Here is a 25480-nt window from a genome sequence, read left to right as displayed (position 1 = left end):
TCCTGGGGGCGCGACCCCAGGTGATGCAGCACGCTCCCTCGGGCTCAATATGGGCCCAGAGCAGACTGCTATGGAGCACAGAATTGGCCCAAATCCAGCCCAATTTTTTCCCCACCCCACCCCCGCAGAGCACAGGAGTGCTCCTGTGGTGGCCACGGCCTGCGCGATGACGACACTTCTGGGAGCGCATGCAAAAGACAAAAAAGCAAGTTAGTGCCGGGTCCCCCACCTCCCACCAGGAGGACAGGAGGACTTGGCAACCCTACTAGGCAAACCTGCAAGGAAGCTTGCCCACCACAAAGAAGACTCCCACAAGGTTTCAAAGAATCCTACAGCCTCCCCGAACACCACTAAAGAGAAATCGTTGCCTGTCCCCAGCCCGTATTTCTTCTTATGCATTGCAGAATTACAAGGAAATCCATAAAAACCCACAGAAAGGGCGGTACGTTCTTTCGAGTTAGCATGTTCAGGGCCATCTAGAAAGCACCTTGGAGGTGTTTGCCATAAGTATGTTTAATTAACCCAGTCCAGAAAAGCCAAACAGTTAATCTATTAAGAGATCTTTTAAGAGTCGACAGTTAGAGGTGGATGTAAAAAAAACAAAGTAATAAATATTTCTCCCTCAGGAACGGGAGGCCTGAAGTTATTTCTCCCTTTGGGAAGGGAGGCCTGAGCAGTTCAATATTTGAACGAGCATGCAAAGAAGAACGAGCTTTCGACCTTGGTTGTGAAGGCAGCAAGGCCCAGGGAGCAGCGTCTTGTGAGCACCATGGGAACATAAAGAGCTAGTGGTTTTATTCGCCAAGTCAGAAAGCCGCTAAAAATTATTCTACGCCATAAAAAAAGAGGGAGATAAAAGTTGTCCATTAAAAACTCTGCACCGGAGCCCCCGACGCGCACCATCAGATTGGCGCTTTATGACAGCGCTTTGCAACGCAGCTGAGCAAGTCTCCCAACTTAAGAGCTGTTCCGAGGAGGCCAGGAGTCTATAAAGAACAGATAACAAAAACGGAGGAGTAGATGGGCCTGAACATCAGGTTTGTTAAGCAGGAATTATCAGAAGTGGAGTGCCAAGCTAGGATGTGAGGAGCTTCTCAGAAAGTGTGGAGACCAAAACTTGCAAGACTTGCTTACAGAAAGTCATGAAGCTATCAAGGACAATTAAACAAATTTGTTATAAGAAGTCATATCCTCGACAGGCTGGCAAATCAGGTGAGAACTAAACAAGTAGCGCAATAAGGTAAGAACCAAAGTGGTAACCTGGACTATACCACATCAGATTGCAGAAGAGGGATATCTTTTTTAAAAGATCCCCTCATATTTTAAAAAAAATCTTTTTTTCCCCAAAAGCAGTAGCAGCAGGGAGTGGGCCGTGTTAGAATTAACTCTCCCTGGTGTGCTTCTTTTCTACTTGCAGGGAGTTTTAAGGGCGGGAGGTGTTTTCCAAAACAGCATCCATCCTGCACCACCTGAAATGGTATGGCCCGTTCTCTGACAATAGGGGCCCACCACCCACTGCCATCTGTTGCGTGTGAAGACAGAGCGCAGCCAAATCCCGAGTTCTGGTCCACGAGGGTCTGTAAAGTTCTCCGAATATTGTTCAGACACAGCTGCTAGGGTGCTGGAGTTCAACAGCGGCAGTTCAGGAAAGGTTGATGGAGTTGTTTATGAAGGAAACCCAGTGACCGTAAACAAATTGCAAAAAAAAATAAAATAACCCACAGCATTTATGCAAATGCACCTCTTTTCAATAACTACACTCCGTGCGCCCAAGCGTCACAGTGACAGAAGGGCCAGCGACTTGTAACAAGAGCTGATAGAGAAAATGAGTGGTGGCTGGGAGAGAAGGCCAGATTGTCATACGAGGCACCCAGACTTCTGCCTCTCGGATAACAGGCTCTTTTCCAGACACTGGCCCACGCCCAGCTAGCTAGCTGCTTATAACTAAGGGTCGCCACCATCATTTTAAACAGCATCGAGTCCACAGATCAGCGAGATAAGGTGCTCTTACCTTCTCACAACTCTTCCAGTGCTGAAATGGCCACGAGGGGGGAATTTTTCACTCGCTCATTTTAGGCTTTAAAATGGCGGCGGCATCCCCGTGGGGCAGACATGAGGATGCTGTCACATCTCATTGGTCCCCATGTCAAATTGAAAGCTAGAGGACTTCAGGTAGCAGCAACCATGTTTTTTCCACTGATTTGGGACTTCGTTTCGACTTAATTTGGGGTGGATTGCCACCATTGTCTGCTTTGCACGAAGGAAGTCCAGATTCAGTTGCCAGCATCTCCACTAAAAAGGGTTGGATAGGAAGATATCTGAAAGACTTCTGAATTAGACCTGGAGAGCTGCTGCCGGCCAGAGTCGACAATACTCTCCTTGACAGATCAATGGACTGAGTCAGGAGAAGGCAGATTCATACTATAAGGCGCCTTGGGACAGAGCGTCCCCTCGCCCTTCCTCCCGCGGCAAAGAATCTAGATCACATTTGCAGGGGAAAAGTTGTAAGTAGCCCTCTTCATCCATTAGAGGAAAGAATTTGGTTCGTCCTAATCACAGCTATCCCCCCGACGTTGCTTATTTCACGTTTCTCGCTTTCTACACAGTAGGCTGGGTCCCACAGATATGTCCCACTAACAGTGGCGCCTGCCCCCTTCCCTAGTCTCAGGAGCTTTCCCCTCTAGGCTCAGGGGAACTTTTCTTGGATTGAGGGAAGGTTCTGTTGTTAGCGGAAAGGATCTGGAGGGTCCAATCCAACCCTACAGCATCCACTGGATTCCAAATGGCCACTGCACACATCAAGCTATCTTATACTGAATCAGACCACCATCAAGGTCAGTATTGTCTACTCAGACTGGCAGCTGCTCTCCAGGGTTTCGGGCTGTGGCCTTTCACACCACCTACTGCCCAGTCCTTTTAACTGGAGACGCTGGGGATTGAACCTGGGGCCTTCCGCACAAGAAGCAGAGGCTCTTCCGCTGAGTCAAAGCCCCTCCCCGAATGCAACTTTGGGAGAGGCACACCGCGACACCCATTTCTAGGTGCATGGGAGAACACCCTTTTCCCACAGAAGGAGCATCCCGAGTCACAACGCTGGCTCAGCTCCCACCGCCTTTTTTCTTCTTCCTGAGCAGCGGCAAACATCCGCAAGCAATCGGCCCGCCAAACTGACAGGTGAAGCGATTTACGCTGACAGTTCGGCATCGTAATATCTGCCTAGAGCTTTGTCTCCTGCACTTCGCGGTCCCATAACTATTGTCGTTATAAGGCGACGATTCATAATACAGAGGATACACAGCAGCTAGATCCATTCATCTATCCATAAAACACCCAGCTGGGAGAAGAGAGGCGGTTGGTTTTGCTACGATCTCTCTGTCAGTCGGTTGTCTGCAGTTTCTTCTGCTCAAACAAAAGCCGAGCACTGTTATGTTCTTCGCCCCTCCCCAATCACCAATGGGCAGCACAAGGGCTGGAATCACTGCTAGGTGACCCCAAGCAAAGCCAGTCTGAGGCGGTCGAGGAAAGCTGGGCCGTTTCCACACGGCTTACTTTGTTCCGGAAAACAGCGAAATCTCGCACGAAATCTCGCGAGAAGACACTGTTATTGCGCGAAATTGCGCAAAATTTCACTGTTTTCCGGAACAAGGTAAGCCGTGCAGAAACAGCCCAGGTCAGGCTATCACTGAAGTGGGGGGGAGCCATCCCCAAAGAAGAGGGATAGCTGGGCCAAGAAGTTCCTGGGTTAAGAAGGGAATTTTTGTTCATTTATTTATGTAAGACATTTTATACCTAATCTTTCAGCTTCACAAGAGGCCCTCAAGATAGCTTACAACTGGGTGGTGGAAAGTGCTCTCAAGTCATAGCTGGCTTATGGCATCCCCTGGTGGGGTTTTCATGGCAAAAGAGTAATGGAGGGGGTTTGTCATTGCCTGCCTCTGCAACCCTCGTCTTCATTGGAGGTCTCCCATCCAATTACTAACCAAGGCTGAGCCTGCTTAGCTTCTGAGATCTGATGACATCAGGCTCACCTGGGCTATCAGGCTTACAATTAAGAAACCTAAAAGGTAATAGACATTACCTGAGCATGTACGAAACTGAGGCAATGCTATCCTTGCCCTATGAGGAGCCTGTAAAGAACAGGAGTGCCCATTCACCGACCTCACAAGGAGAGTAGGCAGCCGGGTAAGCAAAAGGCAGCGCCAACCCAGTCTCCTGCCCCCAAGGAGGGTCAGCCCCTGCAACGGCAAGCTGTTTTAGGAGCTAAAAGCTCAACCTTGGCGAAAGCCCAAAGAAGCAATGCCACCAGCAGCCGAGAAGGAGCCCAAAGAGTGTGACAAAACTGCTCACAGGGACCAAAGCTGGATGCTTCTCAGGCCCCAGCCCACGATTTGCAGCAGACAGACTTGCAGGGCAGCCCTTCAATTATAAGCACAGCCCGACGGAGTGCAATGTGGCCCTGCCGCCAGATGTCACCACAGGCAGCACAGTGGCCTGAGTGGCCTGAAGGCACCACACACTACCAACACCACTTCGGCATCCGAGGTAAGCTTTGGCTTGACCCTACCGAGCCAGCCTGCTCCTTCAAGGGCAACACCACCCAGAGCAGTAACAATTCCATTTCTGCTCCTGCGCAAAAGGAGCCCATTACTTGAACATCGCCAAGAGACAGAGCGCACCGAGGCGGCTGCGCTTCCTCCATTAGGGCAGCGGGGCTGGAGAGGGAAAGAACTGGGTCAGCACCCCGCACCACAGCGAAATCAAAGTCAGCAACCACTCCGATTACACCTTATCGTCAGTGCCAAAAGAGTATCAATTGCACATGCTGCACAGCAGTGAATGTGCGTGCTGTGCCTTTTCTATTCCCTTTGGGGAATTTGTAGCTCCCGCACTGCTACACGAGAGGGCTTGAAAAGAAACTATAAAATCTCCTTAGACATCTGGAGAGGGCGCACCCTGTTTTCACATTACCACCACCGCCCCTCCACTGGATTCTTCTCTATACCATCCCCACTCTCGAGGAACCAAACCTGACCTCTCCCTCCTCCCCCAACTTGACAGCCTGTTTTAGATTCTTGAGGACGGGCATGGCTGAAAAACAGACCTGGAGTTAAGGCCCAAGTTAAACACAAGCTGCTCTTAAGCAAAGCCCTGGATTGTACAATTCTATGAACAGGTCTTGCTCTTCAATGCTTCCTTGTGATTCTTTTTTAAAATCCCAACATGTAAACATCTAGTCCCCCTTATCCCACACCGGCTCAAGGTGCCAAGGGGGTGGCAATGTATGACTTACCATTCGTGGCTGTCGTACGGCTAAATGTGTTGGGCTGGGGAAAGCAATGGTGAACTACCCTGTAAAAACTTTACTGCGAGAATCTGCGGATCTCTCTTGACACGCTATAGGACAGAAAGGCCTGGAGGGGGACGATCTCCCGAGTAGCCGAGGGTCGGTCGCGACTGTGTGGCTTGGATCGGATCGGAAACATCTAGTAAGTAAAGGTAAAGGTAGTCCCCTGTGCAAGCACCAAGTCATTACTGACCCATGGGGGGGGGGAGGGGGATGTCGCATCACAATGTTTTCTTGGCAGACTTTTCATGGGGTGGTTTGCCATTACCTTCCCCAGTCAGCTACACTTTACCCCCAGGATACTGGGTATTCAAGACTAATTTTTACGTACAGCACTCCACATGCTTTTGAACCTGACTGACTCATAAACAGCAATAACAGATCTGGGGCTTTTTGCCTTATGGGTTCTGCACTCCCACCTTACATAATGGGGAGGTTAGAACTTTGCAGATTAGGGTTGGACCCCTGCAGGAAAACATGCAAGAATATTTTTATTTTAAATATAGGCACCCCCTGCCAGATAGGCATCGGGAGAAGTCACTGCTTGCTCCCTCTTTTAGCAGCAAGTTTGGGTAGGAGCCTGCTGAACGGTCACTGCAGCTGCTAAGCCCACCATCAGCACAACTAGACCTGGCAGGTATCTATCTGCTTAGCATTGTTCTGTGCCTCTGAACTTACTACAGTAAGTACATCCCCCAGTCCAGTCCTGCTACAGTCCAGCTGCCTTCCTTTCCAAGGCCTGGCTATCTGCTGCTACAGACACGCTATAATCATGCCTGGCAATAGTTTGGCACTCTGGAACCCTAGCGGGGAATCAAGTTTAATAGGAAAGAAACGGCCCGTCAGTTCCCCCTACCTGCACCATATAGCCCACCCTGTTTGCCTGGAGCTGCATGACCTCCCAGCCACCCACTATGCTTGGCGCTGCAGCAATAGTAGCTAACCGTCCTGGCCTCGATCCGTACAGGTAATTACTCACGGCTAATGATAATTATCAAGTCTCCTAGAATTTAATGGACACATATTATAGTCCCACTTGCGACTTTACATATGAATTAAGCACATATGGGCTTCATGGTGCACAGAGGCAGGATTTATGAAGCGCCAACAAAACCTCTTGTTAGCAAAGACTTTTATTCCACTAATAAACAGCTTGATTTATTGAGGGAGCAAAATTAGAACCAGTCTCTGAACCATAAGGCTTTGGTGCCCTCTAGTGTAAATCGAGGGAAATGACACCTGCACCTTGCAAAACTCAATTTTGCAAGTCTTGATGCTTTAACAGTTGCCTAACCACACTTAGGATTTCCTTGAGATCCTCCACAGATGCATGCAACCAGGCTTGCATCACAAGTCCCATGCTGGGAACTCAATTCCCAAGTATGCACAGCCTGATTCGAATTGGGACCACAGGAAGAGAAGAGTTATGTCCCCCCCGCACCCAGGGAGAAAAGAGTTATGACCCCCTGCGCTGTTTTCCCAAGCTGAAATGGCCCCAGGGGCTACTATTTACAAGTTGGAAAAACCTAGGTGTACTCCAACAGTACACGTGAAGCCCCCCTACAAGGGAAATAGCACCCTCTGGGCCATTTCAGGTCAGGAAAAGGACAGGTGCAGAAGGCATAAGTTCCCTCTCCCTGTACAGTACTGCACCAATCCAAATTGGGCCCTCTGCACTTAGAAGCTGAGTTCTTAGCACAGAACTCACAACAACTGTGCAGAACCAGAGGAAAACAGAACGTATAGATTGGCTCTTAGCTAAGGATGTGCACAAAGACTTTCAAAGCAGGATTGCCAAGGCATATGTAACAGCAGTTCAAACGCTGGTTCTGTCGTTAGCCTTGTACCAAATGCTTCTCCTCCTAATTTTTAAAGACTGGGCAGGTGCGACATCGTGATGTCACAGGAACCAGCAATCTGCCTGAACTCAGCCCTGGGGAGAAGACTGTTCACTTGGACGAAGTGTTGCGTGTGGTTTGTTTCCACAGTCATCCCCTATTACTTTGTTTCTTGCCCATTATATAACCCAATCGCTTCAGCAAATTCAGATGTTTGTAATCCAGTTTACAATAACTTTACTGAAACCCAACTAATTCTTTCCTTAGAGGACATTCAGCCTCGCTAGGTCAAGGCCAGCCCAGAGATGCAATGGGCTGTATCCAGAAACCCCTTTGCACCAGCCGAAAGTTCTGCCATCTGAGGACACAACACAACCCAGTATCTTCCGTATCTTGCAACTTTTTGTAACCAACATGACCACTTATCTTTAACAGAGGTTTCTTTCATTCAACATTGTGAATGGCAACTGGTATTCTTAAGTAAAAGGCATTCTTTGAGAGAGTTGAAAGTAGTTTGAGAGAGAAATCACTTCCAAGGGCATACTCATGAATTTCTTTTCTCCCCCATCACATCTGGTCAAACAGGGTTTGAAGCAGATTTTTTAAGCAATACAGAAATCTGTAAAACTTATATAAATCTAAAGCAAAAACAGGCTGAGTGTATATTTATTTATTTACATTTAAATCCCTCCTTTCTGCTTAGTCACTAAAACTAAAATGCGTACATAAAAATGCAGGAAAGAGCAATCAGAACATAGGGCAGGAAGAGTCACTGAAGGAACACCAAACAAAACAAAGTCCTCACAAAAGTATACACTATGACCAGCGATCTCACTTGCAAAACAAAAAAACAAAAAAATCCCTCTCTTGACTAAAATAGTATCACTTTTGTTCTGTGTGCTAAACACTTTTACTAAAGCTGGAGACAATTTATTTTGAAGGGAGTACAATAGATGCAATGCTGTATGTGGCAAACAGACATCAATTTCTTCTACTCGACTACTAAACAAAATCAATAAGCACCACAAAAACCTGGGGGGTGGAGGGGAACCACGGTTGACCTCTCCACTGTTACCACACTTGGGAATCCCACCATCAAAGTTCCCAAACAGACACAAGTCACAGCCTGGCATACGTGACAAGGGCCCCAAGAAAGCCAAAAGAAATTCCATTCCCAAATAACAACAAATCCGATTTACTCACCAGCGTTGACAACTGCGTCCACCTCCAGCTTAGTGATATCGCCACGGAACAGCGAGATCTTCTCGTTCAGGTGATTGTCCTTTGAATAGGCGGTCTCTTCTGGAGGCTTAAGTCGGGCACCTGGTAGGGGGAAAAAGACAGAGGTCACACATTTCAGTACCAGTATGGGCAAGTAGCAAAAAGGTCCGAATGTATTTGCAACTTCCCAGCTCCCGTCCAGGAAAAGAGCGGGCAAGCAATCTCTCCTCCTCCCCTAATGCTCTATGCTCCTCTTGGATAGCATGCAGCTTGCACCAAAAGGACGCACAAGATTCCCCACCAGGAATCTTTTCTGATGACTTTCCCCCCACCCCTGATTAACACAATGATGCATCGTTCTATTGGGATGCTGTCACATCACTTACCAGTAAATAAGATCCTCAAAAAAGACCCCCGTTGGCAAAGGGGGAATGGCTATCATGTGGACTTGGAATGGGGAAACAGTGGGACTGGGAAAATCCGGACTTTCCTGCCCACGGGGCAAGGCGTCCAAGCTCGTTGCTATCTTTCCCCAAAATTTGCAACTATGAAGATTTGGGAAAGATTGGAGAGAAGCCAGAAAACAACCTGAGAAGTGGACGAATGCACCATAATGCTGTTGGGAAAACCCATTGAACACAGGGGAAACAAGCCATTTGGAAAAGCCCTTGATTGGTGAATAGTTTTGCTGGTGTGAAACACTGCTCTTTCCAGCCAGCAGCTCAGCGCCTCAAAAGAGGGTTCCAGCGGCAGTCTCTGCCTGTCTTACCCTTAAAATGAGGCATGTTGGTTGCTGGAGATGCAAACAGATATGAGCGGAGGAAGGGGATTGGTGCAATGGCTGCCAATTGTACAAAAGCAGTGGTGGCTCGCTTAAGCAGGGAACAGCAATTAAATTCCCCAGGAAGTTCCAAAAAGCATTCCCAAGCCTCCATTTGGATTTGCCTTTATCTTCCCTTACTATCCCAAGGTTTGTTGGCAAACAAGACAACTTGGCATCACACGCACAATGGGAATTCTGTGCCTCCCAGACAGGCAGGGAAAAGCAGCTTTAGCCTCTACCCACAGCTGTTTTTGTGACTGCAAACAGACTCTGTAGAGTGGCTATTGGCTCCATTGTGAAACTTATATGCAACCAAGAGGCTAAAGCCGCTTCTCCCTATCTGTTTTGGTCACAAACAGAAAAGAGCCTTCTCTGCATCCAGTTAGTTTCACGTGGGTAGCTGAGTTAGTCTGCAGTAGAACAGCAAGATTCAATCCAGTAGCACCATAAAGACCCAAAAGATTTTCAGGATATAAGCGTTCAAGAGCCCTTTGTCAGATACAAGGAGGAATGGAGATCCCAGAGCTCTTCCTGGAAACACCCCGCCCACCTTCTGGTTAGGATATAAAGGTTCATGGAGTTCCATTCCTACTTGTATCTGATGAAGAGAGTTTTGACTCTTGAAAGCTTATAGTCTGAGAATCTTGTTGGTCTTTAAGGTACTTCTGGGCTCAAATCTTGAGGCTCTGCATCTGGGAAGCAGAAAACTCTCTTTGCTCAGGTGATACAAAGTCCTCCTATTGTTCCCCTACAAATTCAAGGACTTCCTAACGGGAAGATGGAACCTACGTTGATGGGACCACAAAAGGATCCTTCACAGAGAATTCCGCCAAAGAACAGAGAATTCCGCCAAAGAACTGTGCCCACTCTCACTTTCCCACAAATAGGTCTGAATGTCTCAGCAACATAATTAAGACAATCTGTCTGCCAAAAACACACTTCACAAAACACACATGCATTTTTATCCTCCCTCTTAGAGACCTCCTGTTTTTTTTTGGTTTGGAAATGTTCCCCAGACCCTGAACTGTTCCTCCTTATCAGATGATATACATGGCTTACCCCTATTCCCCAAAGACTGGAAAGAAAAAAAAATGTTTGCTTTTGATTCAATCTGTAACGGGGGGGGCCTTGTATTCAATCTCAAGCAGAGGGCTTTGATCTTTCATCTGTCCGGGACTAGTCTTGTGAACAGGGGCTTGCCACAAAAAGCACAAATCATTTCCCCTGAATCAATGGTAGCTTCCACACAGGGATTCTCTTTTGCTCTGCCATTCCAGATGTGGAGACATTTGTAGCAGCCACACTGCTTCACCAGGGATTTATTCCATGCTTTCCCCTCCCACTACTGGTGGGCTTTTTAGAGTGATACCTCATATTTTTGTAAAAACAAAAACCAGTAAAAGCCTGCTGGTGGTGGTGGGGTGCATGGCAGACAGGGTGGAAATGGCACCGTCCCTTCTGCACACTTCCAAATCCACTTTGGGTACCACTTTCAAGGGAAGACTGCCAAACCAGGTTTGGGAAAAGAAATCACAGCAGAGCCAGAAAAAAAAACTGGAAGGTGGGGAAGCCACCAATTACACAGACTCCTGGTTTGTTTCCCAGCTCAGCACCAAGTAGTGTGTTTGACCTTTAAAGACTTCAACACTTTTGACTGCCCGTATGTATTTGCCTGTACCCAGAGATCATGCAACCCCTATAAGGCAATTGGTTTAGCCCAGTAGGATGGAGTCAGTAGCTAGAGCCAGGCAGCTGAGGAAGAAGCGGGTCGCTGGGGAGCTGAATAATCATTAATACGCTCTTATCACCTTGAATAAGGGCTGTAATTCCCCAAGAAGAAGACAGAAGCCTGTGTTCCAGTTGCTTCAAATTGGAAAGATTGTGAAAAAGGACTCTGTCACTTGATGGGATCCGACAAGCTGAACTGTTTACCTTTTCAAAGACTAGGGCTGATTCCAAACGACTAACCTGAAGGCGCTGCATGCCGCCATGTTCCGGATCGCGACGGGGAAAACGCGGTATTTCGTGTTTTCTCCATCGCGATCCGGAACATGGCGGCATGCAGCGCCTTCAGGTTAGTTGTCTGGAATCGGCCATGGTTGGCTGAAAGTTTCTGTATGGTTGCACTTATGCGTTTAGTTAAAGAAAAAAACAGTTGTTTTGTATTTATTGGTAAACGTTTTAAAAAATTCTTAACTTACAATTATGTGCAAGTTTGCTTCCTAAGCCCCATAGAACCCACACGAAGAGAATCCATGCAAGGAGGACCCCACAATTACAGAAGTCCTTTTGGTGCGGACCCATACGCGGGCCTTCTCAGCAGCTGACCATGACCTCTGGAACTCCCTCCCTCTTGGAATCACATTTAGTCCCCTCACTGTAGGCATTGAGTCATCAGCTAAAGATTTTCTTTTTCAGTTCAAACGGCCTTTTTAAACCGAGTCCTTCCTGTGGCTTTAAATTCTTATAAACATGTTCTGATTAACGGAAATTAATTTTATTGTTCAATGTATGTTTATATTTTATTTGCAGAACTGCTTCAAGCACAAAGGCAGCACAAAAATGGCCTAAATAAACAGAACACTGAGGGAACCTTGACACATGAAATACATCCTCTCTTCTCCTCTGGATCATTTCCTCCCGAGACGTTCAGTCTCCTACCTGGGACTTTTGCATGGACCTGCACAGTTATAGTCCCTGTTTTTCCCTCTCTGGCCTCTCGCCTTCCCGCCTGAGCAGACAATCTTGCACAGCATGTAGGCGCTTGGAAGATTCGGCTCCTTTCAGAAGGCTCTCTCGTATTGGGCATTATCGTTGAGTGGCTCGACCGTATTTAGCTTGCGTGCGTTTGCCAGTTCTCCAGCCCGGCCCATTGCATTATTCCACTCAATAAACTTTATTTCTGTTTTCACTCTGTTCCTTTCCAAGCTTCCGCCACATCATTTTGTCCACAACAGACCCCTTGATAGTGTTTCATGGGTCACTGCCCAGAGCTGAGGCACTCCATAAACCGGCTGTAGAATATGAATCAGCAGCTTGTAAGAATGAGAAGGGAAGGGAACAAGATTCCTGCCTTAGCCTCATATTTTACCCTTATTTTCAGATTGCTGATGGTTCTTCTATCTACATCAGCAAAACAGTTCTAGATAAGGATGGACAGAAAAATGTGGAACATTATGAAATGTATCCTTCTATGCATTTTCATCTGGTTCTTCCTCCAAGAAGCCCAAGGCGATGTATATAGTTCTTCCCACACCCCCTTTTGTTCTCACAACTCTGTGAGGTAAGTTAGGCTGAAAGCCAAGCTACAAGTGACGCCTGACACAGGTTGGACACTTGATGGGAAATGTAGGCATCCTGGTCTTGCAGCTGTAATGGAGAGGCAAGCTGTAAAACCAGGGCCGATTCCAGACGACTAACCTGAAGGCGCTGCATGCCGCCATGTTCCGGATCGCGACGGGGAAAACACGAAATATCGCATTTTCTTGCGCAAGTTTGGCACGACATCGACATTGTGCCAAACTCACGACATCGCGACATCGCGCCAAACTCGCGCGAGAAAACGCGATATTTCGTGTTTTCCCTGTCGTGATCCAGAACATGGCGGCATGCAGCGCCTTCAGGTTAGTCGACTGGAATCGGCCTAGGATGCCTACATTTCCCATCAAAACTTGAGGGAAGCTGACAAGTGTCCAACCTGTGTAAGGCGTCACTTGTAGCTTGGCTCTTCATGTCTCAGGTTTCCCTCAGAAATACACAGTAACCAATGGAATTATACTGAGAGGGGAAGGGAGAGCTTTAAAGAGACTCACTTTTTGCCATTTCTTTCCACGTGGGTATTTGCTTCAGTTTAATAAAATCTTTGGTGAAATAATGGTCTCGCCTCTGCTTAGCATTCAACCCTTTCAGAAACGCTAAACAGGAAATAAAAGGGTGGGGGAGAGAGGATAGAAACAAACATGGTTATTAAACGATCCAAATCTGGGGAGAAAATTTGCAGAGAGAGGTCGGAGCCAACCTTTAGCTCAGACACACAAAACACATCCTACAACAGAGGTAACAGAAACCCACGTCTTCTCTAGTCCAAACCGGGGCCATAAAGTAGGTCCCTCTAACGACACTTGAAAGCAATGCAACCTGGATCCTGGTTGACCACCCTTGCGAGAAGTGGGCTTCAACAACAGATCAATATAAGTGCCTCACCCATCCTCACACACATCAAAAGATACTTTTCTGGCACAGCAAGCAATCCAGTTTGTGTCAAAATATTAAGATGGGTGACAGGCTTCTAAAGCATTTATAACAGCTGGGAAGTCAAAGCCTCCCTTTCAGATCTGTTATTTCAATTTTTACACCTGCCAACTTCTTTTTTTTTTAACATATGGGTAAATACAGACTCCTTCTCCACTCTCATAGGGCAGAGGAAAGCCACTAAAAACATGAACAGTTTTAAAGTGGGCTTTGTTAGATCGTATTACTAAAATACTTGCTGGCGCTTAATTCTGACCAGGTTTTAGAGAAACTTTGGTGAGATAACTTGAAACATGGTTAAAAGGCCTATGAATAAAAGTCACTTATTTAAGGCCAGAGGGCAGGAGAATGAACGGACCCAATCAGAGAAAGGGTATATATGTGTAGGTCCGATTAAACGCAAAAGGTACTTATGGACGAGGAGAGCAGTCAGAAGCACCTCACAGCTCAACTCCCCACTTCTTCGTTCCCTGCGCACTTTTCTTTATAGTTAGTGTGGGATACAGAACATGATTTTGGCTAGGCAGGAGGAGATATGGGGAAATAAATGTGGATGTAGAAAGGGTTCAGCACTTCTCACTCCCACATGCACCATTTGCCATTCAAGGCTCAAACACACACATGTAATTGGAAAATAGTAAAGAGTCCAGTAGCACCTTTAAGACTGACCAACTTTATTGTAGCATAAGCTTTAGAGAGCGACAGCTCTCTTCGTCAGATGCACATGGCTTGAGAGCTGTGGTTCTCAAAAGCTTTTGAAAGCCACAGCTCTCTTCATCAGATGCATGTGGCTCGAGAGCTATGGCTCTCGAAAGCTTATGCTACAATAAAGTTGGTTAGTCTTAAAGGTGCTACTGGACTCTTTACTGCTTTGCTACTACAGACTAACACGGCTAACTCCTCTGGTATGTAATTGGGGCACTTCAGTGTTTAAAGAAACCCAAACTGACACCATCACGCTTTATTGTGTATCCCTGTTAAACTATAAAGTTAATTAATTAAATATTATCCAGTTGCTGCAAGAGTTGCAAAGATAAGGCAGTTGCTTTGCTCAGAGTTGTGCTGGTACAATGCCTGAGAAGTCTGTAATAAAATGAGTATATCCTGACAACGTGAAAGGTAGTATTGGGACACTTACTTGGCAAAGGGTATAGTCTGGCCAAATTTGGGGCAGGGGGGACATCGAGCAGTTGTACACTGAGTTACAGGTTTCTCCATTCAGTCGACTTCCCAAAACATATTTTAATTTCTCCTTCTGCTGGTTTAATCTGGTTAATTAACATTTTAATCTGGGGGAGAGAAGGGATCTGTGTAATATGAGGAGTCTAAACTTTATTTCTAGGAATCTAGCAAAAAAATTTCCTATCAGTACACATCGACCCCATGGCATTTTCTCTTCAAGCATCAAAATAGGTTCAGTCAACTTGTTTGAGGTTTATATCCTCTTATTTTTTTAAAACCTTATCAATAGCATGTTTTCTCTTGTTAAACATAACTTTTAAAATAATTGGGTTTTTTAAACGATAAATTGCCAAAGTAGCTGAAAATTTTGATTTAAGGGGGAAGGGAAGAGGCTGATTTGGAGGGAGCTTTGTTATGTCACATAACATTTTGGCCCATGTGGCTGGGTTTTTTTCCCCATGTGTACGCTCTCATATAAACTAACCATAAGGCATTACAGATAGGAAGGCGATTCAGGACAGATTCAAGGAAGTACTTCTTTACTCAACATTTAATGTGTGGAATTCACTGCCGGTAGATGTGGTGATAGCTTCCAGCATGGATAGTTTTGGAGGGGAATGAGATGATCCAGGAAAGATAGGTTAATCAACGGCTACTAACCATAGCGACTAAAGAGACCCTCCATATGCAGAAGCAATAAACTTCAAAAAAATCAGTGCTAGGAGGCAACTTCAGGTCTTATTTGCTCATCCTCCAGCCAAGCAGCCAGTTGGTCACTGTGAGAAGCAGGCAAAATACTGGGCTACGTGGACAAACTGGTCTGATCCAGCAGGCCTCTTTTTATGTGCATCATTTGTTATCTTCAGCATTAAGTTCATACATAAAGAGGGAAATAACATTTTCCTTCCAATTTTGAATAGCCAGCAAATTCTTATCTTTTCAATGTCGCAACACCAACCGCTCGGCCACAAATGTGGTAACAAAATCCATTTCCACCGAACAGGCGTGATCTTCCACAGGGTTGCAAAGTATTCCCTCCTCACCCCTCAATAATTAGCTCTGTAAACTGAAGGCTGTTTTCTAGAAGCAGGTGTACATTATATTTACCTTACCTCCAAAATGGGATTACCGGACATTCCCAGATTGTGTGGATCACATGAAGTCGAAACATGATAGCATCTCCAGCCACCTGCAGCAGGTGCTTTTGAAACAATCTTTTAGGTGTTCAATATGTGTGAAATATTAAATTCTACTGTTAAAAACCTTCATTTTACACCAGTGGGCTAAAGCCTTGAAAAAGCTTTCCACAGCCAGATGTGTATTCTAATTTCTTATTCCATTGCTCTCCCAGAGAAGCCAAGTGTGTTTTTGGATCTATCAGGTAGACTGTGGATTAGGGAAATGGTAGACCTGAGCAGGGAAGGCTCTCAGCGACCAGATATACTGCCGTATCACTTTCTCCGGTGCTTTAGATATAGGTTTTGTGATTTCTACTCTTGTTTGCAAGGTTACGCTCAGTGAAAGTGTTGTTGCTGGCCTACTTTGTTTAGAAATTCACATGAAGACTTTAACACTTTTTTTTTATATATTTCAATTTATATATTGCCCATCCCAGGGGCTCTGGGCGGTGAATAGTTTAAAATTGATAAAAACAAGAAAACAACAATACTAAAATCAATATACAAAACAATAATGAAATAAATTAACCAAGTGCAATGGTGGGGAGAACCCTCCCCCACCCCAAAGGTGGGAGGCCGACATGGCCCCGCTCCCTTCAACCACCGAACACCTGGTGGAACAGCTCTGTTTTACAGGCCCGGCGGAACAATAATATGTCCCGCTGGGCCCGGGTCTCCATTGACAGAGCGTTCCACCAGGCTGGGGCCAGAACTGAAAAGGCCCTGGCCCTGGTTGAAGTGAGGCGGGCTTCCTTAGGGCCGGGGACCACCAGTAAACATTTATCCGCTGATCTAAGCGGTCTCCGGGGAACGTACAGGGAGAGGCAGTCCCGAAGATATGCTCAGTGCTTTAAAGGTAAGAACCAACACCTTGAACCTGATTCAGAATTCAACCGGAAGCCAGTGCAGCTGGCGCAGGACAGGTGTGATATGTGACTGGTAAGATATACCAGTCAGGACCCGCGCTGCCGCATTCTGGACCAGTTGTAGTTTCTGGATCAGGCCCAGGGGTAGCCCAGCATAGAGTGAGTTGCAGTAATCTAGCCTGGAGGTGACCGTTGCATGGATCACTTTTAAATTACAGTTTTGACTGGTGGCAGAGAAATGTACATAGTAGTCAGATTGGTCCATAGACAAAGTCCAAATCCCATTTTTATCCACCACCTCTCTCTCTCTCTCTCTCTCTTTTTTGTGGTGCATCTTGAAACCTATTGTGCACCTAGAACTATCTAATCAATTCTGCAACACATCTTATATTCCATTTTAAAGCTCTACAAACTATAGACTTGAGGCTTCTCCATCATGCCCTGAAACATCTTTTTTCTCTCCCACTTTTTTAATAATCTGAACGTTCCACTTGATAAAGAATTCTTGGCAACTCAAAAATCTTGCTATTTTATGATATTGCAGTTGGACCCCGCGTAAAGGCCTTGCATGGTTGTTGTTTTCTTAGGCTTTTAATCTTTCACAAACCACTTTGCGACTCTTTTTGTTGAGAGACAGACTACAAAATATCATAAATGAATAAGGACTCTGTGGTTTATCCTGCCTGCAGAGAAAATGGCCTCTAAAACAGCCCCACTGACAAAGCCTGTGGTGGCATTCTGGCACCCAGCCTCTGTCTAGCAAAACTAGGCCCAAGAGTTGAAGGTGCTCTCCTGCTATACAATAGGAACGGTTGCTAGGCAACCAGGCCCTTAGCCTTCCAGTATCCATTAGTGATTACTGGAGCGTGGCCCTCTAGAGACATCCAAAAGGCTATGGCACCCTTGCTCTCTGGCTGTGATTGCTAGGCCCAACAGTGCCAAGATGCTCTGCTATCATTGTAAGAAGTCACATGGAAGGCCAATAGCACCATCACTCTGTAGCCCTCGTTACTAGGCCTCATCTAAAGACTGCATATTATTGTCCCCCCTTCCAAATGCAGCTGCATGCAAATTCAGCACATTTTACTCCTGTCTATGACATTTTTTTCTTTCACTTTTGCTTCACGGAGCTCAAGGGAGCATACATGGTTCTCCATTTTATTCTCACAATAATAACCTTATGAATAGGGTAGGCTAGGAGTGTGGCTAGCCCAAGGTTAGTGTGGCTAGCCCAAGGTTACTCAAGAGAATTTGAACTCGAGTCTTCCTATTCATTGTACAACACTTTCCTTCTAACAGTGTTAGCTAGTCCATTGCGGCTTATAGACTGCCAACTAACTTGCAATTATCAGGCCCGATAGAATTTCAAGTACGTTCTCAACATAAGCGAGAACAGAAACCAATAAAGGTGGCCGGGGTGGGGGGAAGCACGTCTAGAATTTTTCATTGTTCCTGTCAGAGGCAGAGAGCTATTTGCATGTGCTTGAAGGCACTATTTCTTTAGCGCCACTCTTTTCTAGGCAGAAAAAAGATCTTTTTACAAACAAAAAGTACTCCAGACATACTCAGACACACTTGTGCCCTTACTAATCTTTTTTTCCTGATGGGAAAAAACATGCTCAGATGCACTGCTTGAAAATAACAACTTTTGTAATGCACAAAACAAGAAGCTGGAAACCTAATAGTGGCATAATCATCCTTAGATGTGATTACTAGCAACCATGACATACTCTAAGCCCAGGGGCTCTGCGAAGTTCCACCTACCCTTTAGAAGTTTTCAAATTCTTCTCCAAGGAACAGTGGAGCTCACAATTACGGCCCCCAGTTATTTCTACAGTTCTTCAGGTTGGTATAAGAAATACCAAATTGTCTTGGGCTACAGAGAACTGTTTAGTATGCAGCTTACAGAGCAATCCTAAGCAGAGTTACAACAGTCTAAGCCCATTGAAATCAATGGGCTTAGACTGGTGTAACTTTGCTTAGGATTGCACTGTTAATTTAGTTTATAGTGTATCAATCAGTAAGTAAGAGGATGGAGTCAAGAGAGGGAGGGGGGAAGGGAAGGGGGGTTATTTTAGCAAGGTTCATAAGGGCTATAATAATAGTTACAAAATCACTGTTTTTTCTTTTTTATTTCTGTCTGTAATTGAGCCACAAAAGGTTTGACTTTATAATAATACCTATTTAATCATTACTACAAAAGAATCTATTTTAAATATTATCTTTAACAGTAATCCAATTATTATCACAAAAGTAATACAATCGTTTATGTTTATATAAAGAATTCCCAATAGTAATGTCAGGTTTTAGGATATCATTTAAGTATATTAACCTTTATTTGAAATCCAAAGATAAAACTTATTGTTATCACGGTATGAAAACCATCATTAATATATGTAATAGAAAATCTATTTGAGATCAATGTATAATAACTGTTTTTTAAAATTGTAACTGTTTATTAAGCAAAACTAAATAAAAATTTAAAAATGGGGAAATTAATTCTTCGAGGAAGCTTGTGGCACCTTAAGCTTCTTGCATGCGTCTTCTTGATAAGAAACATACACAATCTAGGGTGCTGTGCAACCCCTAGAACATGGCTACATTTAATAGCAACACATGCTCCGCCATGCGTCAATCACAAAAGCAATAAAACTAGGACAGGCATTTATATACTTGAGCAGGGCTTTTTTTCTGAGAAAAGAGGAGGTGGAACTCAGTGGGTGGCCCTCAGAGAAAATGGTCACATGGCCAGGGGCCCCACCCCCTGATCTCCAGACAGAGGGGAGTTTAGATGGCAATCTAAACTCCCCTCTGTCTGGAGATCAGGGGGCGGGGCCCCTGGCCACGTGACCATTTCAAAGAGGTTCCGGAACTCCGTTCCCCTGCGTTCCCCTTGAAAAATAGCCCTGTACTTGAGGGACAATATTCAGAAGAATACAACTTAGCAAACTAACCTAAATTAAAAGACGTGCCTGACTGAATATGCTTCAGGAGCATATTAAGAGCAGTTGACAGTTAAAGAAGGAAAAGGAAGGAAAATCAGCATGAAAAATTCCTTGACAACAAGAACATGGGGAAGGAGGGGCTTCCAAACTTCACCACTTTCCACAGTTCTTGACCATCACCCTCAACAAGTATCCTAAAATCCTGTACAATGTGTAGGAATTCTGCAGCTGATACCCAGCATTCCCTGCAGGCAAAGTGACACAGAAAAATCTGTCGGATGTCCAAACAATCTCATTGAGTGTGGAAAGTTTGAAAATCAGTGCTCCATAGCACAGTTAAGGCATGCGCTTCGCCATTCTTTAAGGGGTGCAAGAACAGCACGGCATGGAAACAGGCCTGTTCATTGGCAGAAGTGCTGTATAACTGCTTCTTTCTTTTTTTAACAGAACAACTTAGCACACAGAGATGTCGTTACTGAGGCCTGCCTCACTTCTCAGCTCCAGTATAGGATAAACATTACTGGCTTAATTTTTGTGGCTCAAGCTTGTACCAGAGGCTCAGCAACAGGGCCAATTTTTAAAAATGCAGCAACTCTATCTTCTTGTGCACATCTAATTCCAGCGTATGCCCACCCAAAAACTGTCAACTTCAGAGTTTCCCCAGGTATCACGAGAACCTGAGTTTCTTGGAGAGTTGTTTTATCTGGGCCTCTGGAAAACACATGGCTGCCCTAGCCTATATCCCGGGATACCATTTAGGTTTCCCAGAATACATTGCAAGAATCATACAAACACAATGGGTACCAGAGCTAAATACCCATAATTCACTGCTGACACACAAGCCAAGTTGTTGGTTCAGTAACTGCACAATTCCTAAAATATTTAGCCCTTTCCTTTGGATCAGGGTTTTTCTCTCCACCCACTCCGAAACTCTCAACATGCCACCTGCCGTTATGAGTATTGCAGGGGAACTAGGAATATGGTGATCAGAGGTACAGTTAAATTCACACAGACATAGTCAGCCGAAGGCACGTAGACACTATTTAGTGCCCACCTTAAGTTGGCCTAGCAAAAGACAGAGACTCAAGATATACAAACTTTGCACTGGTAAAACTAGATGTGACCGTAGCACAGGGAGCAGCAGTGGCGCGGCAGTGGCACATCACAGACACACACAGACGCACCCAAGCCCCCACATTTGCCCCATCTCACTTACATTTAGCCTCCTTCCAGTCAGTGCATGAGGTCAAATCCACCTTGGCTGCCATAGCCAATAGAGGAGCCGCTGCCCAGCTCCGAATGCCCTTTGTAAACACCCAGTGCTTTGGCACGCTGCAGCTGGGGACCCTGCCTCCACTACACGCACCCTTCCTTCCACCTCCTTGCAGTGCTATAGGGCAGCTGCCCCACACCCTCCACAACCTCCCAAGGGCTCCAGACAGCCTGCTGTTTCGCAGGGGCATAAGGAATCCTGGCATGGTTGCAAGACTAAGGGGAATTAACTGGGCTCCCAGCCTGCTTCTCTGGTTGGCCCTTCAGCCAGCCAGAGAAATTCTTCTCCCTTATTTATAACACCTGGTATTTAGGTGGGAGAGTGGGATAGTGTTGCTAGCTGCAGCAGCTGCTGCCACAACACACGACAAGGGGCTTTGACTTCTAAGCCTCTTCCCTCCCCTCGACGGCTGCACGGTCTTCTGGGAAATGTAGTTCTGGAAAGTCTCCTTCCTGGTCTCTTTCTCTGTGCTTTTCAGGAAATCAAAAACACAGCAGCAGCAGCAGCAGCAGCAGTGCAAGGCACCCCAGATTTTGATTTCTTTCACTCATTAAAAAAAAAAATCACTAAGACCTCTGGCTCGGAAGAAAGATTGTCTCCACAGGGGGGAATAACAGATTGTTGTTGTTGCTGCCTTCAAAAATTAGGTATTCAGCCAGAGATGCATTGTCTCAGCTGAATGCCTCTTAAGGAAATATGGCATATTTCTGCAGGCATGCACTTAAACATTCTCTTTCTCTGGGGAAGCTAGCCCCCTGGGATGCCAAGTATGAGTTGGGAAATTCCTGGAGATTTGGGGTGAAGCCTGGGAAGATCAGGGTTTGGGACAGTGAAGGACCTAAGCAGGGTATAGTGCCATGAAGTCCACCCTCCAAAGTAGCCATTTCTTCCAGGGGAACTGATCTTTGTAGTTTGGAGATCAATTGTAATTCCAGGAGATCTCCAGGCTCCACCTGGAGGTTAGCAACCCTACATTTCCATTCCTCACAACCTTTTCATACAAATTAGCAGCGGATGAAAACTCCTGGGGAAGTCTGTCCCACCCCAGTGCAGCAATTCTGCAGGCTCAGCTAGCAGCTTCTGGCTGCCACCTCTTAATACCATGCCTTTCCTTTGAAATCACTATTTTCCCACACATTATCCACCTGTAAAGCCCCAACATTGAAAGAAAGGGAGGGAGTTTGGAGAGCCTGCAGTTTTGCGGGAGGTGGTTAAGCTCTTTTCCTGCTGGCCGTTTTTCGACTAAGAATCACGGCCCCCCACTCATGCCAGGATTCAGGAGTGCATTGAGAAAGGGTAACAATCCCACACACAACAAAGGGAGACCAAAATCGGAAAAGAGAAGAAGTCATAATCAAAGGAAATCAGGAGATGACAGGTCTAAAGCTATGGAAAAGGAGCATGCCGTTCCAGATTCATTCAAGAGATGTGTGGCCCGGTTTTGTACGTTTAGTTGCTTGATAGCTTCAGAAAGGAAAAGGGCACAATTTTTTTTTATACAATGGCAGAACTAGTCTCCCTTTGTTGGCGTGACTGACTGGGCTAAATTTAGGTAGGTTGCCAAGGCACCATCAAGCCAAGTCAAGGAGCCAAGCTTCTATTTATAGCCAGGGAACTAATCGCCTAGCTTTCTCTCTACTGCCCGAAGAAGCAGCATAGCCAGAACAAAGCGGCTGTATTTTTATTTATGTTGTAGTAGTCTTTCCAGCCTATTATCCAAGATACATAAATGATGCCAATAAAAAAAAGGTAAAGGTAGTCCCCCAGTGCAAGTACTGAATCATTACTGACCCATGGGGAGATGTTGCGTCATGATGTTTTCTTGGCAGATTTTTGTTACGGGGTGGTTTGCCATTGCGTTCCCCAGTCATCTACACTTTACCCCCAGGAAACTGGGTACTCAGCAGTCCAAGCTCTGCTCGTGACCTGAGTTCGATCCTGGCAGAAGCCAGGTTCAGGTAGCCGGCTCAAGGTTGACTCAGCCTTCCATCCTTCTGAGGTCAGTAAAATGAGTACCCAGTTTCCTGGGGGTAAAGTGTAGATAACTGGGGAAGGCAATGGCAAACCACCCTGTAACAAAAAAGTCTGCCAAGAAAACATCGTGATGCGACATCCCCCCATGGGTCAGTAATGACTCGGTGCTTGCACCTTTACCTTTAGCTACCAATAAAAAATTAAACAAATGATTTCATAAGTCAACTTGATCTAACCTTAATTAAAAGCTTCTTGTCCTTATAGCCATTCTTACAAGTCTACTGTTACATTTTTACCCAAGTTTAGACCTTTGTGATCTTAAAGTCCATCACAACTTTCCCTAAAGGCTGCACCCTCAATTTACTTCTTCATTCCCACCCATCCCCCTTTATATATCTTGTGCCTGCAGCTCCCTGCACCCTGTATTTGACAATACCACTCTCATATCCTTGTTTCAATGTCCGAACAAGCACCAATTAGAAATTTAACAAACCTAGAAAGCTCAGACTACATCCCTTCCAGTTCACAAGGAACTTGGATAGTCCAGAACAAACAAGTTGGGTCACATAAACTACAGTAATAAGACATTTCATTCAAATGCATAAGCTACAGTAATAAGACATTTCATTCAAATGCATAAGCTACAGTAATAAGACATTTCATTCAAATGTGACTAGAACTTTTCTTCTTTTTCTAAGAGTTGTCTGTGCAGAACATACAGCATAATCCTATAATCTGCTCCTTGGTGTGCAAATTAGGACCACAGTCTTGATAGTATATAGTGCTTTACAAGTTTTATGCCATTAATCCTCAAAGAAGTACCATGAGATAAATCAACAATGCCACCATTTCAAAGCAAACTATGCTTTTAAAAAATGCATTTTAACTAGCAAAATCTCCAATAGAACAGGAAGGGTGCCAGTTTTCTTAGGCCCAGTAAGTCATTGTTTCTATTTTTGCCTCTGGGGACGCCCTGTTAAATTACTTACAGCGTTAATTAGAGATAAAACACTCATTCATGGCAAATTGGAAGCTCTTTATGGACTATCTGTGAGAGACAAAGAAAAATGAATTAATGATTTGTGGCTTTGATTTTTAAGAATAAGGTTCTGAGATATCAAGATGAGACACAAAAAGATATTAATGAGACAACAAGCTGATTGATAATAGAGAGAGAAGTGTTGTAGGAGAAAAACTGTAAAGGATTAATAATATGCCTATTATGTTTCTTACTGTTTTTACTTTGTAGATTGATTTGTAGGCCATTCTTGGCCCTATGTAGTTGTCTTCTTGTTATGTTTCACTTCCTCTTGTTCTCTATTAACTTTTCCACAATAAAAATAAATTTTAAAAAATTTAAATTCTGTAGTTGTTACTCCATGCAGACCCCTTTCCAGTCTCTGGAAGCTGAATTTTTAAATCTAGTGATGTTGTGTGCATGCTGTCTTTATAAATATGTATATGTACACACATAAACACCAAGGCATCATGCAGTACACAGCCAATCATTTCTCACCGTACAGAAGCAGAGAGATATTTCAAACTGCTATCTCATTTTAATATACCTTTTTTTTAAAAAAAAAAGAACAAACACAATCTTAAACTAGAATACATCTTACCAAAAAAAAAAAAAAACCCAGAAGAACCTTCAGGAACACATACCAGGGTAAGGAGACTTGAGCAGCAATCTCTGCTATGAGAATGGGAGCACTGCTTTAATACCCCTAAGCTGACAAGAGGCAGGTTTTAACTTCTATTAATTTAAAATGTCTCAGCTCAGTAATGCTGAATTACCTATATACCTTTAAGATATTGATCGGGTTACAAAGCAATATGCATATGGAGGCCCCACCTAAAAACCTATGGTATATTTTCCTGTTATGCAATTTCTCCAGAATTTAATATGCCACTTTAACATTTATATTTTGTATCTGCTTTGATCCAGGCTATTACTTAGTTTTAATTTCCGCAATCCTAATCTTATTACACTATTTATTTTATGTCCTCTCCTATTAACTGCATTGATTTACACTGCATAATCTCCCCTGAGTAACAGTGAGAAAGATAATATAAATTAAAAAATAAATAAGCACAGCTGAGCATGTAATCTTAATTATATTTCACAATGTTCAAACCATGCATAAGAGCACAGCCATATATTTACTGATTTTATGTATACCACCATTCAGTAAAGTGGCACAGAACTGCATAACCAAAAACCACCACCCCCACCCCCCATTTTCTAGGTCTTTATGCATGTTTACATACATGTTTATAAAAGCTCAAGACAGCCCAGTGAGATTAATGGAAGAACCGGTGTTGGTTGGGTTAGCAAACTAATTTATTTACTGCATTTATATTCTACCTTTCTTACCACACTGAGTCTTACTTCAAAATAAATGTATTATTATTGAATTTGCAGACTCTGTATTTGATTTCTGCTGGTTTTAAATCTTTGCAAATTTGTATACGCCCTTTTAAACAAATAAAAAAACCACAACTGAACTTTGTTCATTGGGGAGCAGAAGTAACTATTTTATTGTAGCAATGCTTAAGTCAAGGCGTTGTTGTTTTTTAAAAGAAAA

General features: G+C 44.6%; 1 protein-coding gene across 3 annotated transcripts in view; it reads right to left on the bottom strand.

The window, feature by feature from the left end:
• MACROD1 (mono-ADP ribosylhydrolase 1) overlaps positions 1–21291 on the bottom strand; it is a 384893-nt gene extending 363602 nt beyond the window's left edge. For 2 of the 3 annotated variants that reach the window (XM_054993301.1, XM_054993318.1), the window contains exons 1-3: positions 20865–21291; positions 13039–13140; positions 8386–8505 (exon numbers count right to left, since the gene is read on the bottom strand). In XM_054993301.1, the coding sequence (XP_054849276.1) occupies positions 8386–8505; positions 13039–13140; positions 20865–21126 (484 nt within the window). In that variant the 5' untranslated portion in view covers positions 21127–21291. The remainder of the gene's footprint in view (positions 1–8385; positions 8506–13038; positions 13141–20864) is intronic. The other variant, XM_054993310.1, reaches the window with a different exon arrangement.
• Positions 21292–25480: the final 4189 nt, after the last annotated feature.

Source organism: Eublepharis macularius, chromosome 1 (assembly GCF_028583425.1).
Source record: "Eublepharis macularius isolate TG4126 chromosome 1, MPM_Emac_v1.0, whole genome shotgun sequence".
Taxonomy (NCBI): Eukaryota; Metazoa; Chordata; class Lepidosauria; order Squamata; family Eublepharidae; genus Eublepharis; species Eublepharis macularius.
This window is presented reverse-complemented; position numbering and strand designations above follow the sequence as displayed.